The 18728-nt window shown below is 50.8% G+C and overlaps 1 protein-coding gene across 2 annotated transcripts in view; it reads right to left on the bottom strand.

The window, feature by feature from the left end:
- PRPF6 (pre-mRNA processing factor 6) overlaps nucleotides 1-18728 on the bottom strand; it is a 50723-nt gene that overhangs the window by 5235 nt on the left and 26760 nt on the right. The window contains 8 exon segments of one of the 2 annotated variants that reach the window (NM_001131843.1): nucleotides 185-318; nucleotides 756-932; nucleotides 1851-1970; nucleotides 3223-3361; nucleotides 5085-5206; nucleotides 10847-10969; nucleotides 15158-15376; nucleotides 16342-16460. In NM_001131843.1, the coding sequence (NP_001125315.1) occupies nucleotides 185-318; nucleotides 756-932; nucleotides 1851-1970; nucleotides 3223-3361; nucleotides 5085-5206; nucleotides 10847-10969; nucleotides 15158-15376; nucleotides 16342-16460 (1153 nt within the window). 2 annotated transcript variants of the gene reach the window in all.

Raw genomic sequence — 18728 nt, 5'->3', positions numbered from 1 at the left:
CAGTATCTAGGCCGAACTCTCCCAAGGCAGGGACCATGATTTTTCATGGCCAGCACCTACCGCCCCACAAGCCCCTGAGCCTGGAAGCACTGCACAAGTGACTCCACACAAGCAGCTGGGTAAGGGCGGCCCACCTGATGGGGAAGCTGTGCCCAGAGGCCGGGCTGCCCCCACCAGGACTCACCACAGCCCAGGGTTCTTTGGGTTCTTCAGACGAGACTTTTCCAAAATGGCCCGTGCTCGAGTAAGCTGCCCAATCTTCTCCTCCAGCCGAGAGAGCAAAAGCCACAGGGGTGTGGAGTGGGGACACTTCTTCAACTGCAACCAACAAGTAAGAGAGCAGCTCAGGTGGTGTCTATGAAGAACTGAGACACAGCCATGCCCAGCTTCTCATCTGCAGTGGGTGAGCGAGTGCCTCAGGGCTGCCATGTCCATGGAAAAACACCCCTCACACTCTGCATTTGTGGGTTTACAGGTGTGCGGTGGTGCTATGGACCTGTGTACACAGGTCTGTACATACCAGCCTTTACTGCAGGTGTGCCACACTCTGCACTTCTGAGCAGTGTGTGCAGCTTAGTATAAGGAAAAGCACAGAACTCAGTGAGGGGACCAGGGGTTGGGTCCTGAGTCTGCAGCTCCATCAGCTGTAACCCCCAGCCCTCCACATCTCCTCACAGGCGAAGGGCAATGGCCCTGCACCAGGGGGCTGAGCTTTGTGAATGCCGGGTCAGCTGCAGCCCCAGGCAGAGACGTACCCCCTGGTTATAGGCTTCCCGCGCCTTCTCCATCATCTCCTTCTGCTCCTCAATCTGCCCCTTCATCATCCACAGCTTAGGGAAGTCCTCATAGTGCCGCAGGGCCTCCTCGCACAGATCCTGGGCTGCCCTGATGTTGTCTTGCACCCACTCCAGCTTCACAGACTTCATGAACACCTGTGGGGCAGACACGCACTATCACGCAGGGCATCGTCTACAGGGTACGTGCTTCATGGTACGCTCATCCTCAACACTGTTACCTGCAGTACTGTGTGTACTTCTGTAAGCTTTTCATAGCCTGTTTGTGTACACAAAAGGTGGGGATAAATATATGTTTTTGTTTTGTTTTGTTTTTTTGAGATAGAGTCTCGCTCTGTCACCCAGGCTGGAGTGTAGTGGTACGATCTCGGCTCACTGCAAGCTCCACCTCCCAGGTTCAAGCAATTCTCCTGCCTCAGCCTCCCAAGTAGCTGGAACTACAGGTGCACGCCACCATACCCAGCTAATTTTGTATTTTTAGCAGAGTTGGTGAGGCTGGTGTCAAACTCCTGATCTCGCAATCTACCCGCCTTGGCCTCCCAAAGTGCTGGGATTACAGGCATGAGCCACCGCACCCAGCCGAATGAACATGTTTTTGTTGTTGTTGTCGTTGCTGTTGTTGAGACAGTTTCCCTCTTGCTGCCCAGGCTGGAGTGTAAAGGTGCGATCTCAGGTCACCGCAACCTCCGCCCCCGGGGTTCAAGCGATTCTCCTGCCTCAGCCTCCCGAGCAGCTGGGATTACAGGCATGCACCTCCACGCCCAGCTAATTTTGTATTTTTAGTAGAGACGGGGTTTCTCCATGTTGGTCAGGCTGGTCTCAAACTCCCACCCTCAGGTGATCTGTCCGCCTTGGCCTCCCAAAGTGTCGAGATTACAGGCATAAGCCACCACGCCCACCCATATGAACGTTTTAAAGTCACATCACAAAGATGAGTGTGCTGTGGTCTCGTTTGCCTGCCGTCATCTCACTCCCATCACCACCCAAGCCAGGCGTGGGGCCCGCGTGTGCACACCACGCACCCCAGACGGCCCAGCCCTGCCTGCCACTGCGTACCCGGGCGGTGGGGGCACTGCTCCGCGCCTTGGCCAGCAGCCTCCGGGCCCGCTCGTACTCATCATTCTCGGACTCCAGCTTCACGGCTGCCAGCCAGATCTCCTCACTGTTGGGGTTGGCCTGGAGGGCAAGTACAGCAGCGTCAAGAGGGGTCAGAACACAGGGACCAGCGCCTGATCACACTTAATCAAAAGCAGGCAGGCAGGAACCGAGCCAGGCCTTGCTCTGCTGCAGGATTAGTCTGGTCCAAGCCTTTCCCAGGGAGGAGATGACAGAGCAGACTCCAGTGCAAGAATCCGGACTCACCTGGAAACACACAGGCCCATGTTCACTCTGGTACAGTGAGGACAGCGAGGAGGCTGCTAAAGCACTCAAGCAATAATGGGGTGGGTGCAAGGCCATCTTATCCAGGATCCACCCACGCCCACTCAAAGCTCCTGAATGGGGCACTCACATCCTATATTGGTAGACTCACCACACGCAACCTCACTCTTTCCCCTCAGCTTGATGAAGGGAAGCCAGCTGTCCTGTCCTCATGAGCCCACATGGGCAGGAGAGAGAGGACTCCCAGGGTGCCACTGACATGTGGAGAAGGCGTCCACAAGCCAAGGAAGCTCCCCACAGCCCAGAGCCCAGTGGACACGCAGGCTCTGCCCTCAAAGCCTCCCCAGGGCTGGTGCCCAGGGCTGTCTGAATGCATCCTAATCAGCACAGCTGCCCAAGAGAGCGGGTGGAAGGAAAGCCACCTGACAGGCAGAGAGCAGGCAGGTGGAGGGGACGCTGCAGTTACTCACAGGAGTGATGCCATCTCAAACAGGCAGCTGAGAGCAAAAGGTTAAACCCAGGCCAGTCCCCTCTCATGGTATTCGCTCAAAGAAGGGCACACTCTATGATATTAGCCTGAGCTACAGTAACAGACTTTTATGTAGCATTCTATAGCTTATTAAAAAGTATGTTATAAAGTATTAGGATGTTATATGTGAAAATGAAGACAAGGTACTTAAAAAAAAACACACATGCACCCCTCATGACAACCAGGCAACCTCAGCCCTGGCTCAGTGAGGCTGCCTGAATACGTCCATTCACATAAGGGCGCCCTCAGCCTGTGTGACCCCGTGTTCCACGTTCTGAAACATTTACCCGTGGTCACACTGAGTGGGGGGACCGAGAGGTAAGTATCTGCCAGGTGGGCTGCTTTCCTGCTCTCGGGCCCCTTCACGGCCCCCGCTCCTGTGGAGCAGCCCCTGGACTCCAGTGCACCCCAACCACAGCACGTGCCACATTGTATGTGGGAGATTTTCAGGCCCCAGTCAGCACCCAGGTCAGCTCCTGTGTGCACAGGCCCCTCACTGCACAGGTGACCCTCACCCACCTGGAAGGCCAGGGCCAGGATGCTCCTTGCTGCGGGCACATCCCCTGCCAGCCACTTGGACTTGGCGCCCATGAGCCACAGCACCTCCGCTTTGGGGCAGTGGGCCACAGCCCTCTGCAGGAGTGCTTCCAGGGACTCCCTGCAAGATAAGAGGCCACGGTCACCAGAGTCAGGGCCATAAACCAGAACACACATCACACTCAGCCATGGCGTGGGCGCGCCAGAAAGACAGTTACTGCTCCAAAGTTCGATGCTATAAATGATTGACCAGATTTTACGATGGGGAGAGTGTGGGGAAATCTTTCCTCTCCATAAAGATTCTAAAATCAACTACTGAAGAGGGTTCTACAAAGCAATGCATTGTTTAAATAGCAGAGCTGGAGAGACAAACTTCACAAGAGAACCTTTTACAGCCGTGTGTCCTGGAAGCAGCAATAACCTCAGTCTGTGACAGGGGAGGCCTTTTCATCTTGAACCACAGAGCACAAGTGCACCCCGGACCCACTGATAAAGATTATGATCCCAGGTTGACTCTCCCGGCATCCAAAGGAATTATCTTATAGGAAGAAAGTGATTTCAGGTCACTATTGAGCAAAACTGCCAGCCTTGGGCAGCAGGTCTGATGCTCCTGGACTCTCGTGGCCCACCACCCTCAGTCACGTCAGTGACTCCTTTGGGCTTCAGTGAGTGCGACAGCAAGACAAAGTGACCACACACAATCACACTGTGTGGAGCAAGGGCCAGCAAGGCAACTGTGCTCTCCAGAGGACCAGCTCCCCAGCACTACTGCCTCCCCTCATCCCTGCGAGCGTGCACTCAGGAGAAGGCAGGGCAGCCAGAGGGCACTGCCCACTGTGCCCAGGAGTCAAGGTCAGCAGTTCATATTCAGGTCACGGGCCGAGAGACCTCAGCCTACACCTGGCACTGCCCTGTTCTTCACTCAGACTGCCCCAGGTGACCTTCTACAGAGGAGCACCATGACAGCCATTTCAAGACGTCCCCAAAGGAGATCAATCCCGCAACACCCGACCAGCTGGTGGGCATGGGGAGGGGGCCAGGGCTTCAGGAGGACACATGGAAAGATGCCCTGAAGAGGTTGAGATTAAATCACACCAGAAAAGGAAAGAGACAATGGCTCAACATTCTCAGCTGCAGCCCCAGTGAAACCAGCAGGGCCTGTCCTCACCTGGTACAGGGAGCATCACCCGAGGACCTGGGAGAGGACAGACAGAGGGTGCGTGGGGACACGAGCCCAATGCCCTTGAGAGCTACCCATTTAAAACAATAAACTGCAACGCCAAATTTAATCAGCATTTACAGCCAATAAAGCAGACCTGAAAGATGTTTTCAATTAAAGAGTACAGTTAAATAAAATTGTCAAGGACCTCCTCTGAGCACAAAAACCAGTCAAAACCCAAAGCCAGCACAGCTTAAATGGAAAACATGCCTGCCTGAGCCCAGATGCTGCCCCACCCACTGCTGCAGCCACTGCTCGGCCATGGGCCCTGCGGGCTCCAGCCTCAAGTCCGCTGCAGCCAGTGCTCGGCCATGGGCCACGTGGGCTCCAGCCTCGAGTCTACACCCAGGCCACTCCTCAGGCTACAGGACACTTAGCAGGACAGGCCCCCGGGGTTCCTTGTTTCTCAACTAGAAAACAGTATCATTGCTGTCCCAGAAGGGGCTATAAAGATGGATCCAGTTGCAAAGTCCCAAATGTCATAAAATCCTTCATCACGACCAGAGGACCAGACCTTAAATGGGCACAAGACTGGATGAGCAGACATAAGAGGTTTAAATTCAGGACTACACAAATGGAGCTGGAGGTTTCATTAGCGCCCTGGGGCAGGCGGGTCCCCACATACCGAGTGCCATGGTTCTTCTCGAAGTACGCGGCGCGCAGCCACACACTCTTCTTGCTGGGGAACACCTGCAGGGCGTAGGCGTAGATGGCTCGTGCACACTCCAGGGCATTGTGGGCTACACACTAGAGCAGAGAGACAGACATGAGAATGGGCAGCCCAGCACTGACCACAGAACAAGTGGCATGATGCCCTCCCCAGGCTCATACGATTCTCAAAGATGACATCTGCTAGAAGGTGTACCACAGTGTTTTATCTAATTAGAACCACAATCCAGGCCAGGTGCGGTGGCTCACGCCTGTAATCCCAGCACTTTGGGAGACCAAGGCGGGTGGATCATCTGAAGTCAGGAGTTCGAGACCAGCCTAGCCTACAAGGTGAAACCCTATCTCTACTAAAAATACAAAAATTAACCAAACGCGATGGCATGCGCCTGTAATCCCAGCTATTCGGCAGTCTGAGGCAGGAGATTCGCTTCAACCCAGAAGGCAAAAGTTGCAGTGAGCCGAGATCACGCCACTGCACTCCAGCCTGGGCAACAGAGTCACACTCTGTCCTCCCCCCCAGAAAGAAAGTAGAACCACAATCCAGGACTGCGAAACCTACTTCTGGGCACAGAAAACACTGTAGTTCTTACTCCAGCATTACAAGCACTTTGAAAAACAGCTGTGCTTACTCCAGTGTACATGAAAGAGACAAGCCTGAGGATGAGGACAAGAAACAGGAACACTGAAAAAGGGGCACATGGGGCTGCCTGCTGCTTCCTTGGCCTGCGAGAGGTGCACGAGTCACTAGCTGCACGTGATGGAGGTGTGCACACACATGCACACACAGGGCTGTGGCCAAGGCATATGCATACGTGCACGCACACACACGCACACACACAGGGCTGTGGCCAAGGCATATGCATACATGCACACACACGCACACACACAGGACTGTGGCCGAGACATGTGCATATGTGCATGCACACACGCACACACATGGGGCTGTGGCCGAGGCATATGCATACGCGCACACACACGCACACACAGACACGGGGCTGTGGCCGAGGCATATGCATACGTGCACACACATGCACAGACACGGGGCTGTGGCCGAGGCATATGCATACGTGCACACACACGCACACACAGACACGGGGCTGTGGCCGAGGCATATGCATATGTGCACACACGCACACACAGACAGGGCTGTGGCTGAGGCATATGCATACGTGCACACACACACACACAGACAGGGCTGTGGCTGAGGCATATGCATACGTGCACACACACACACACACAAACACAGGGCTGTGGCCGAGGCATATGCATATGTGCACGCACACACACGCACACACATGCACAGGGCTGTGGCTGAGGCATATGCATACATGCACACACACGCACACACAGACACAGGGCTGTGGCTGAGGCATATGCATACATGCACACACACACACATGCACAGGGCTGTGGCTGAGGCATATGCATACGTACACGCACACACAGACACGGGGCTGTGGCTGAGGCATATGCATACGTACATGCACACACAGACACGGGGCTGTGGCCGAGCCATATGCATACGTGCACACACACGCACACACAGACACAGGGCTGTGGCCGAGCCATATGCATACATGCACACACATGCACAGGGCTGTGGCCGAGGCATATGCATACGTACACGCACACACAGACACGGGGCTGTGGCCGAGCCATATGCACATACACGTGCACACACACACGGGGCTGTGGCCCAGGCATATGTACGTGTACACACACACACATGTTGTAACTGCAGGTCAAACATATTGGTTTCTTTTTTAAAAATCAGGTGTAGTGGCCACGGTGGTGGCTCATGCCTGTAATCCCAGCACACTGGGAGGCCAAGCCAGATGGATCACCTGAGGTCAGGAGTTCAAGATCAGCCTGACCAACATGGTAAAACCCTGTCTCTACTAAAAATACAAAAACTAGCTGGGCATGGTGGTGCATGGCTGTAATCCCAGCTACTTGGGAGGCTGAGGCATGAAAATTGCTTGAACCCAGGAGGCAGAGGTTGCAGTGTGCTAAGATTGCGCCATTGCACTCCAGCCTGGGCGACAGAGAGAGACCTTGTCTCAAAAAAAAAAAAAAATTAGGTATAGTATATATTTACCATGATAAAAAGTTACATTCATTAGAAACCTGTAAAAGACAAGTGAATACAAAGAGAAAAAACCCATCCACTCCAACAGAACTACAGTAAACACAGTTCTATTTTCTTCAGGCTTTTTTTTCCCTATACTCAAGAATGATTTTATCTCTTGGTTAGCATCAACAACAAAAGAAAACAAAAAAGCCAGTCACCATTCGCAGCGCTAAAGCCTCTGGGGGTTCGTCTGACCGGCAATCATGACACCTGGAGACTCACTGGGCCGGGTTCAGACACCTGTTCCCACTCAGCCTCACACAGAGACAAGTCACCGTCCTCTGCGCCCTGCAGATGCTGAAAGGATTTTTTTTTTTTAAGACAGAGTCTCGCTTTGTCACCCAGGCTGGAGTGCAGTGGTGCGATCTCGGCTCCCTGAAACCTCCGCCTCCCAGGTTCAAGCGATTCTCCTGCCTCAGCCTCCCAAGTAGATGGGATTACAAGCGCCTGCCACCACACCCGGCTAATTTCTGTATTTTTAGTAGGGACGAGGTTTCACCATGTTGGCCAGGCTGGTCTCGAACTCCTGACCTCAAGGGATCCACCCACCTCGGCCTCCCAAAAGTGCTGGGATTCCAGGCATGAGCCACCGCACCCGGCCACTGAAAGGATTCTTGTACCAAGAAGGAGTTTGTTGCTGAAGGTAAGTGAGAGGCCACCAGGAAGTGGGTCAGGAACAAAGTTTTGCAACTGTGTACATGACAATGGCAAAGATCTGGACTGGCAGCTCAAAGCTGTCCAAGTCCCCACACAGGGGCACCCAAGAACACTTCCCAGAGGAACAGCTGCCTTCTACGAGAGGAGCCTCCCAGTGTTAAGGACCCCCAGCATGAAAACAGGTAAGAAGGAAAAGGAGTGGGGATGTCACTGAGATTTCTTCACTCAGACCTGATGCCTCCCAAGTCACATGGCTTCAGTCTGACTCAACCAGCACAGAAACCAGCAAGGGCCCTGCCTCAGGCACTGTATCCTGACCAGGAGCATCTGAGGGGGTCAGGGAGGATGCCGGTGACGGTCAGGCCCTGGATAGAGCCCTCTGGCCTACGCCCCTGTGATTTCTGATACAAGTCCTGAGGGTTGGTGACAAAGCATTTCAGACTCTCCATCGCCTCCTCGGACCTTCACAAGCAACCCGAGAGTGGCCTGAACACCCACAGAATCAAGTGATGCTGCCCAGGGCCCTGGTGTCTGGGAGGGAAGCAGCACCACAGCACACTTCTGGGCACAGAAAACACTGTCCTCCTTACTCCAGCATCACAAGCACTCTGAAAAACAGCTGTGCTTACTCCAGTGTATGTGAAAGAGATGACAAAATAATAAGAGAAAAACAGACCAGGAGCAGTGGCTCTGGGAGGCTGAGGCAGGTGGATGGCCTGAGGACAGGAGCTCGAGACCAACCTGGCCAACATGGCGAAACCTCATCTCTATAAGAAATATAAAAATTAGCCAGGTGTGGTGGCAGGCGCCTGTAGTCCCAGCTACTCAGGAGGCTGAGGCAGGAGAATTGCTTGAACCCTTGAACCCGGGAGGCGGAGGTTGCAGTGAGCCGAGATCGCGCCATTGGACTCCAGCCTGGGCGAGAGTGAGACTCTGTCACAAAAAAAAAAAAAAAAAAAAAAAACCAACAAAAACTATTACCACTGCCCTGCGTCTTAACTCACCTAAGGATTGATGTGTGTATTTTAGCACACACTGGGGCAGGAGGATGGCCCAGCCAGCACACAAGCTCTGGGTCGTGCCACACGGGGTGCGAAAGAACCATGTGTGTATCACATGGGCAATGCCAGCAGTGGGGTCTGATCCCAAGGACCAAAGGAGGAGCCATCGACCAATCCAGATGGAAGGAAGTGAACGCACACAGATGAAGGAGAAAGTGAAGCTCTTCGTTACTGTAGAATTCCAACTAATAAAATGTAGGAGAAACTGTTCACAAAATCATTATGCAGGTGTGGCCAGGCACAGTGACACGCCTGTAATCCTACACACTTTGGGAGGCTGAGGTGGGATCACTTGAGGCCAGGAGTTCGAAACCAGCCTGGACAACATAGTGAGACACTGTTTCTACAAAAAAAAATTTAATATATAAAAAAAGATTTAAAAAAAATCACCATTTAGCAAACACCACAGAAATAACTGATTCAGGCCAAGAAGCATCATTAATGGGTCCTCAAAATACTTATTAATAATAACAAAGAAACAAACAGCAACCATACAGTGGAAACACCTGCAGCCACTGCCTGCACCAGACGGTCGGAGTTGAACAGGTACACAACTCTCTGTATGATGCCCCAAGAAGTCTCAAACCAACCCGGAGGAGACACCACAGAGAACCAGATCAAAGAGGAGTCTACAGCATCACTGGCCTGTGGTCCTCAAAAAATTCACACTCATGAACAACAAAGGCTGAGGCTCTCTTCCAGGCTAGCCTGAGGATGACCCTGTATTCCTCACAGAAGACAGTTGGTTTTTTCTTCTGCTAAAAGGACACAGAGACAACGGGTGAGACTTTTTCTTTTTTTGAGATAGGGTCTTGCTGTCACTCAGGCTGAAGTGCAGTGGCGCAATCACAGCTCACTACGGCCTCGAACTCCTGAGCTCAAGTGATCCTCCCACCTCAGCCTCCTGAGTAGCTGGGACTACAAGCATGCACCACCATGCCTGGCTTTTGTTTCTGTAAAGATAGTGTTCTGCCATGTTGCCCAGGCTGGTTTCAAACTCCCGAGCTCAAGCGATCTGCCCATCTTGGCCTCCCAAAGTGCTGGGATTACAGGTGTCAGCCCCCGTGCCCAGCCTGTGGGTGAGATCTGAGTAAGGTCTGAAGTTACCTGACAGCACTCTGGGATTACAGGAGTCAGCCCCATGCCCAGCCTGTGGGTGAGATTTGAGTAAGGTCTGAAGTTACCTGACAGCACTGTCCCAACATCAATTTCCTGATTTTGATAACTGAGTTATGGCTGTGTAAGAGAATGTCCTCTTTTAAAGAAATACACACCAAAGTGTTTTAAGGTAAAGGGCATCACATCTGCAACTCATTCATTGTCAAACAGTTCCAGAAAAAAAAATAAGAGGGAAGTGCATGAGAGTGAACAGAATAAGAAAGCAACTCTGCGGCCGGGCGAGGCGGCTCATGCCTGTGATCCCAGCACCGTGGGAGGCCGGGCGCCGCGGCTCACGCCTGTGATCCCAGCACGCTGGGAGGCCGGGCGCGGTGGCTCATGCCTGTGATCCCAGCACTTTGGGAAGCCAAGGTGGGCAGATCACGAGGTCAGGAGATCAAGACCATCCTGGCTAACACGGTGAAACCCAGTCTCCACTAAAAACACAAAAAATTAGCTGGGCGTGGTGGCACGCGCCTGTAGTCCCAGCTACTTGGAAGGCTGAGCCAGGGGAATGGCGTGAACCCAGGAGGTGGAGGTTGTAGTGAGCTGAGATAGCACCACTGCACTCCAGCCTGGGTGACAGAGCAAGACCCCGTCTCAGATTAAAAAAAAAAAAAGTTTTAAAATAGCTTAGTAGTTATAAGGTGCCTGCTGTTCCCACAAGCAGAGACTCCATATTATGGACAAAGGCCCCTGTTGCCAACTCACACTGTCAGCATCCTCCATCCAGGTATGCTTCCGATCTTCCTCCTCAATCCCAATCCCAATCACGGCACGCATGACGGCCTGGCATGTGGCCACACTCCCAGCCCTGTCACATTCCTCGGCATCCTGAAAGAGGAACACAAAACTTAGTTTTGATTTTGGAAATCAGAGCTGCAGATTCCCAACGGGGAGTACGGAGTTCCTGAATGGTTAAAACTGACAGACATCAGCACAAGATGCTGACACTGCCTACTGGGGATCTGAGGAAGTGAGTCTACTGCACGCCAATCAGAAAAAACAATAGAGAAATGTCACAAAGGACATAGGCACACTGTTCACCAGAAAATAAAAATATAAACAACTTTTAAACATGTGAAAAGAAATGTAAAGTCTTTTTTTTTTTTTTTTTTTTTAAGAGACAAGGTCTCAGCCGGGTGCGACGGCTCACACCTGTAATCCCAGCACTTTGGGAGGTCAAGGAGGGTGGATCACGTGGTCAGGAGTTCGAGACCAGCCTGGCCAACCTGGTGAAACCCTGTCTCTACTAAAAAATAAAATACAAAAATTAGCCAGGCATGGTGGTAGGTGCCCGTAATCCCAGCTTACTCGGGAGGCTGAGGCAGAAGAATCACTCGAATCCGGGAGGCGGAGGTTGCAGTAAGCCAAGATCACGCCACTCCACTCCAGCCTAGGCAACAGAGCAAGACTACGTCTCGCAAAAAAAAAAAAAAAAAAAAGAGAGAGAGTCAAGGTCTCTCCCTGTCACTCAGGCTGAAGTGCTATGGTACAATCATAGCTCACTGCAGCTTCCAACTCCCAGGCCCAAGGGATCCTCCCACCTCAGCCTCCCGAGTAGCACAGACATGCACCACCATGCCCACCGTTACATTATGTTTCATAGATACAGTCTCCTTATGTTGCCTAGGCTGGTCTTAAACTCCTGGTCTCAAGTAACCCTCCTGCTTTAGCCTCCCAAAGTGCTGGGATTAATGCATGAGCCACCACACCCAGCCCCTATTCTTATTTTCAAGATGCTAATTAAACTATTCTAAGTACCACTGTGCACGTATCAGATGAGCAACATTGAAACATTTGCTGACTGGCTCACTTGGCGAAGGGGGGCATAAATCTTATGCTGCAAAGAAGCACATATCTCTATGGAGGGCAATTTCTCATTCTCTATCAAAATAAAGCAGGCACATATTTGACCCAGCAGTTCCACCTTAAGGCATTCATGTGACAAATACATTCCCATGTGTGCAAGACAATGTGTCCACCAACAAGAGACCGATAAGCCAGCTAGAGCAACAGGGCGCAGGAGCACAGGCACCACCGTGGCGTGCCAACCTGGGGGGCCACGACATGGACCGCGAGCAAAGTGCGACAGGAGCCACGCGCCGCCCAGACCCTCCCAGGGCCCCACCAGCACCAGAAAACCATCCCAGACAGAAAGCAGAGCCAAGAGCAAGGATCTGAGGCAGAGATGCTGGCACGACGGTCAGTGGTGAGAAGAATGCATGGGGCAAGGACCCGGCACCCAGACCTCAGGGCCTGCAGCAACAGTGCTGGCTCTTCCTCCATGTACAGTTTCCGCTGAATGCAAAAACTGCTTTTGACCCACGGTAAAGTCAAACCATGGGAAGTCAGGGACCATCTGTACTTGCAAATCATGTCTCTGATAAGTGACTATATCCAGAATATATAAAAACATCTCTTACAACTCAATAATAAAACAACAGACAAAAATAATACATAGACCATAATAAAGACACAATCCAACGTAAAAGTAGGCAAAGGATTTCAATACCTCCATGCTACAACATGGAGGAACCCTGAAAACACACTAAATTAAGGCCAGTCACAAAAGACCACGTGTCATGTGATTCCACTCACAGGTGGCCCCCAATGTGGGACGATGCAAAAGCCACACACACTCAGTAGAAGCAATACTTTGACTCAAACCACCACTCTGTTTTCACTTTCATCGTAGCATTCAATACATTACATGAGTTATTCAACACTTTATGTCCAATGACTTTGCCCAACTGTAGGCTAAGGTAGGTGTTCTGAGCATGTTTAACGTAGGTAGTCTAAGCTGTAAAGTTCAGTAGGTTAGGTGTGTCACACGCATTTTATTTCATTTTATTTTACTTTATTTATTTTTTGAGACAGAGTCTTGCTCTTTCGCCCAGGCTAGAGTACAGTGTCACGATCTCAGCTCATTGCAATCTCTGCCTCCGCCAGGTTCAAGCAATTCTCCTGCCTCAGCCTCCCGAGTAGCTGGAATTACAAGTGCCCGCCATCATGCCTCGCTAATTTTTTTGTATCTTTAGTAGAGACAGGGTTTCACCATGTTGGCCAGGCTGGTCTCGAACTCCTGACCTCAAGTGATCCACCCACCTCAGCCCCGCAATGTGCTGAGATTATAGGTGTGAGCCACAGCACCCAGCCTCAAATTCATCTTAGACTTATGATATTTTCAACTTACAATGGGTTTATCAGGATATAAGCCCATAAGTTGAACATCTGTATATAAAATGTCCAGAAAAAAAATGTATAGAGAAAGAAAGTAAAAAAGCAAGGTTAGACAGGCACGGTGGCTCACGCTTGTATCCCAGCACTTTGGGAGGCCAAGGCAGGTGGATCACCTGAGCTCAGGAGTTTGAGATCAGCCTGAACAACATGGCAAAACCGCGTCTCTACAAAAAATAGAAAAAATTAGCCAGGTGTGGTGGCACACGCCTGTAGTCCCAGCTACTCAGGAGGCTGAGGCAAGAGAATTGTTTGAGCCCAGGAAGCAAATGTGGCAGAGAGCCAAGATTGACTGCGCCATACACTCCGGCTTGGGAGACAGAGACCCACCCTGTCTCAAAAACAAAAACAAAAACAAAAACAAAACGCTACAGAAGTATGTAAATGGGGAGCAACAACTCACGGATACAGGATTTCTTTCTGGGGTGATGAGAAAGTTCTAAGATTGTGGTGATAGATGCATAGCTCTGTGAATAGACTAAAAACCACTGAATCGTAAACTTTAAATGGGTGGATTCTATAGAACGCTAATTATAGCTTAATAAACTGTCACAGGCTGGGCATGGCAGCTGATGCCTGTAATCTCAACACTTTGGGAGGCTGAAGTGGTAGGATTGCTTAAGGCCAGAAGTTTAAGACCAGCCTGGGCAGCATAACAAGACAAAAAACAAAAATAAAAAAATTGGCCAAGCATGGTGGCACATGCCTGTAGTCCCAGCCACTTGGGAGGTTAAGGCGGGAGGATCGCTTGAGCCCAGGCCAAGGATGCAGTGAGCCATCAGTCCACCACTGCACTCCGGCCTGAGCAACACGGCAAGACCCTGTCTCAAGAAAGAAAGAACGATGGAAAGAAAGAAGGGAAGAAAGAAAAAAGGAAAGAAGGAAGGAAGGAAGGAAGGAAGGAAGGAAAGAAGGAAGGAAGGAAGGGGAAAGAAAGAAAGAGAGAGAGAGAAAGAAAGAAAGGAAGGAAGGAAAAGAAAAGAAAGAAAGGAAGGAAGACAAACTGTCATAAAATAAAACAGAAAATAGTAATTTCATTATTTATTTTTCTTTAGAGAAACATAACTCAGAGGGTGACTCCTTAAAAGAAGGCATTAGAAGGAACCCAAGCCCTACTTCCTGAGTTAGATGATCTTTGGAAACTTTTCTATAGCCTTAAGTCTACAGACAAAGATAAAAGACAGGGAAGACCAAGGCGGGCAGATTGCTTGAGGTCAGGAGTTCGAGACCAACCTGGCCAACATGGTGAAACCCTGTCTCTTCTAAAAATACAAAAATTAGCTGGGTATGGTGGCGGGTGCCTGTAATCCCAGCTACTCAGGTGGCTGACGTAGGACAACTGCTTGAACCCAGGAGGTGGAGGTTGCAGTAAGCCAAGATGGTGCCACTGCACTCTAGCCCTCTAGCCTGGGTGACAGAGCGAGACTCCCTCTCAAAAAAAAAAAAGGGTGTGGGTGAGAGGGGAAGAGTAAAAGAAGCCATGAGACTTCCTGTCCTCCTCTCGTAGGTGTATCATTTCTACTAGCAAAGAAATGCAGTCAGGTGTGCACACACTGAAAGGGCTTCCGAAGTGTTCACCCCAAGACGAACTCCAGGCCTGAATCCATCAAGAGCGACAGTGGGCATGCCCAGGTCCCTCAGGGCCCATCCACACCTGTGCCTGCTTCTGGTTCGGCGCAGGACTCCCCAGTACCATCCAGCAGCCCCCAGTCCTGCGTGGGACTCCCACGTGCGGCATGTACACTGTTAAAGCAGACACCACGACACCCGCCTGCGGCCCACCTGGATCCACTGCTCGCGGTTGATCTCCACACCGTTGGCCCGCAGCGAGGTGATGGCTCGGTCAATGATCTTCTCCACCATCTGCGTGTTCCCGTTGGCTTCCTCCAGCTTAGCAGCCGTGATCCAGATATGTCGGTCTGTAGGAATGTTCTCCCGTGCCTTGTTCAAGACCTTCCGGGCATTTTCATAGGTCTCCAGCCTTGCCAGAGCAAGCCAGAGCTACACGGAGAGGACGCCAGAAAAAGGAGAGGACACTGTGCTGGGGGGACAGCTGCAGGCCAGACAGCGACCCACCCTCCAGCGTGGCCACCACGTTCTTTCTTAGCTCTCGAGAACCATTTGAACATGGCCTGAGAAGTGTTCACAGCAGCACTTCTCACCTGACCAACTGTTCCTTTATGCTTCTGACTCATTTAGTGACTCTGGTGAGCACCAAAAGATTCTCAGTTGAATGTTCACAAACACAGCCTCCAGGCACACAGCACGCCAGACCTGATACCAGGGGCTGGCACAGATGAGCAGGATGAGGCTACTGCCCTCACAGGCTAAACACACAGAAGGGTGTTCAGCCTCCTGAAGTTCCCAGACCCTTGGCTCTGCAGCATTCCATCCCTAAGATGTGTATGGGCTTTATTCATTTTTGTGTAAATAAAATAAGATTAATGTTGTTTGGAGAATTTCACAATACCCCTTAGGATAATTAAAGACATACTAGGTATCATAAAACCAAGACTAAAAATCACTGCACAGAATGCTGTGAACTGGAACGCTTAAAACCAAAGAAATCCCACTTAGCTTGGAGGCAAAGAGCAGTCATGCGGAGCTGACAGAAAGCAATGTTTTCTATCACCCTGCCACCTTCGGCCCCCATGACAAACTGTGGGCTGATGAGAGGAAATGGCCCCTGAGCGAGGGCCCAACGGAGAATTTTCTGCAGTGGTCAGGAATGAGCTAAGGTTCTCTCTGCACTTCCGTTAGGAGCACAACTAGCTGAGGCCACTGACCGCCCTGCCTAGCGGCTGTGTACAGAACGGCATCCTGGGGTTCCACACGGCCTTCTGCTCCCAGAAATCGCAGCCTGAGTGAGCTCAATGCTCCACTTATATCATCACTTCCAGACACTGAACCTGGGCTCAGGCCTTGGTCACTTTGGGCTCTGGTGGCCCTGAGCCCACCAGACTCACCTCCACACTGGTGGGGCAGCACTCCACAGCTCGGCTCAGCATGATTCTAGCATCTTCAGGCTCTTCCAGCTCAACGGCTGCTTTCCACAAGCGAACCGAGTTTGGAACATGCTCGAGGGCTAGGAAAGGTCAAACAAGAAACCATGTCACAGAAAAGGAGATAAAAGCAGGAGGCTCATGTGGTGAGCATGCTGCTGGTCAGGATGAGACGGACATCCCTGGCTGATAGTCAGGGACCACACACCTGCCCTTTATGTGGCTTCCTTCAGGTCTGGGGCAGACACAAACAAGGACAAACAGAGCATCTTGTGGTAGCAGAAAGCAAGGAAGTGACTGAAGACTGCCAGGGTCACATCAACAGGACTCAGGAAACCAGCAACAACGGGAATGAACCTCAAAAACGCTGAACAAAAGAAACCAGTCCCAGAACAGTTTATACTGTACAACTCTATGTGACGTTTGAAAACAGGCAAAACTAATCTTGGTAAAGTAAGTCAGAAGCATGACTGCCAACGAATGGGGATAGTGTGGATTGACTGAGAGGCACCAGGGGACTTTCTGCGGGGATGGAAATGTTTTTGTTTTTGTTTTGAGACAGAGTCTCATTCTATTGCCCGGGCTGGAGTGCAATGGCACGATCTCAGCTCACTGCTACCCCTGCCTCCTGGGTTCAAGAGATTCTCCTGCCTCAGCCTCTAAAGTAGCTGGGACTATAGGTGCGCACCACCACGCCTGGCTAATTTTTGTATTTTTAGTAGGGACGGGGTTTCACCATATTGGCCAGCCTGGTCTCAAACTCCTGATCTCAAGCGATCCGCCCGCTTCGGCTTCCCAAAGTGCTGGGATTACGGGCGTGAGCCATGGCGCTCACCCTGGAAATGCTCTATGCCTTGGTCGAGTGTGGGTTACATGGGTGCATGCACTTGTGAAGACATCAAACTGCACACTTAAGATCAAAGTAATTCACTTCAAATATTTACGAAAAAACGCCGGTGTCTGAAATACCTCTTTTTTTTTTTTTTTTTTTTTTTTTTTGGGATGGAGTCTCGCTCTGTTGCCAGGCTGGAATGCAGTGGTGTGATCTCGGCTCACTGCAACCTCTGCCACCCGGGTTCAAGCGATTCTCCTGCCTCAGCCTCCCAAGTAGCTGTGAGTACAGGCGTGTGGCCACCATACCCAGCTAATTTTTGAAATTTTAGCAGAGACAGGGTTTCACCATGTTGGCCAGGATGGTTTGATCTCTTGACCTCATGATCCGCCCGCCTTGGCCTCCCAAAGTGCTGGGATTACAGGTATGAGCCACCACGCCCAACCTAAAATACCTCATTATTACATATTTTCCCTTAAATAAAAATACCTAAAACTTAAAAAAAATTCAAGAGCAAACGAGAAGAGACTCCCACTGGACAATGATCGGAGAGTCTGAAGGTCAATAAGCATATTAAGAATATTACCTGCAATGTATTCGAACCCATGAAATACCACAGCATTCAAAAGTTCATAACAAAGCTCCAAGAGACCATTAGTCACCTTTGGAGAATGCTAGAGAACCAACTCATCATCCTGAAAGTTGAAAGGAAGCAAATCAAGTATCTATTCTGTCTTTCCCAAATAAACTCAGAATAACCAAATCATGGATATAGGAAAATTCTTCTCTTTGGAATAATTCTGGCAATAAAAGCAAAAAGAGTGACCTAATTATAATGTCACCGTTTTGCACACCCTAATGAAAGAACAGATGCGGGCACGGGTCACCAGCCACTGCCAAAGGCAGGAGCTGAAAGCCTGTGGAGAACTCCATGAAGGACACTGGCGCCACTGAGCAGTGACAGCCTCTGCAGCTCCTGATGCTGCTTGCATTGCCACGAATACTTCCTTGATAAAAAAAGAAAAACACAAAGCTTACTCTTACGAGTCTCCAAATCTACCTTCCAATTTACAAGAGGATACAGGAAACAGAGGATACAGGAAACGAGACCCACATGAAACAATCTCACGGCTGCAGTGAGCAAACCCCGATGTGAGGAATCTCAAGGAAAAACAACCCAATTCCATCAACAAACCCAGAGAAGACATCAACCAAACGGCAACGTTCAGACTTTGCTTAGATCCTGATTCAAACCAACCATGTGTGCATGTGGTTATGCATGCATGTGCCCGTGCAGGTACTGACATGACAGCTGGAAAAATATGAATGCAGCAGACATTTAATGATGTTGAGAAATTAGGCCGGGCCAGGTACAGCCCATAGCTCACGCCTGTAATCCCAGCACTTTGGGAGGTCGAAGCGGGCAGATCACCTGAGGTCAGGAGTTCGAGACCAGCCTGGCTAACACAGTGAAACCTTGTCTCTACTAAAAATACAAAAATTAGCCAGGTATGGTGGC

This window comes from Pongo abelii, chromosome 21, assembly GCF_028885655.2.
Source record: "Pongo abelii isolate AG06213 chromosome 21, NHGRI_mPonAbe1-v2.0_pri, whole genome shotgun sequence".
Classification (NCBI taxonomy): Eukaryota; Metazoa; Chordata; class Mammalia; order Primates; family Hominidae; genus Pongo; species Pongo abelii.
This window is presented reverse-complemented; position numbering and strand designations above follow the sequence as displayed.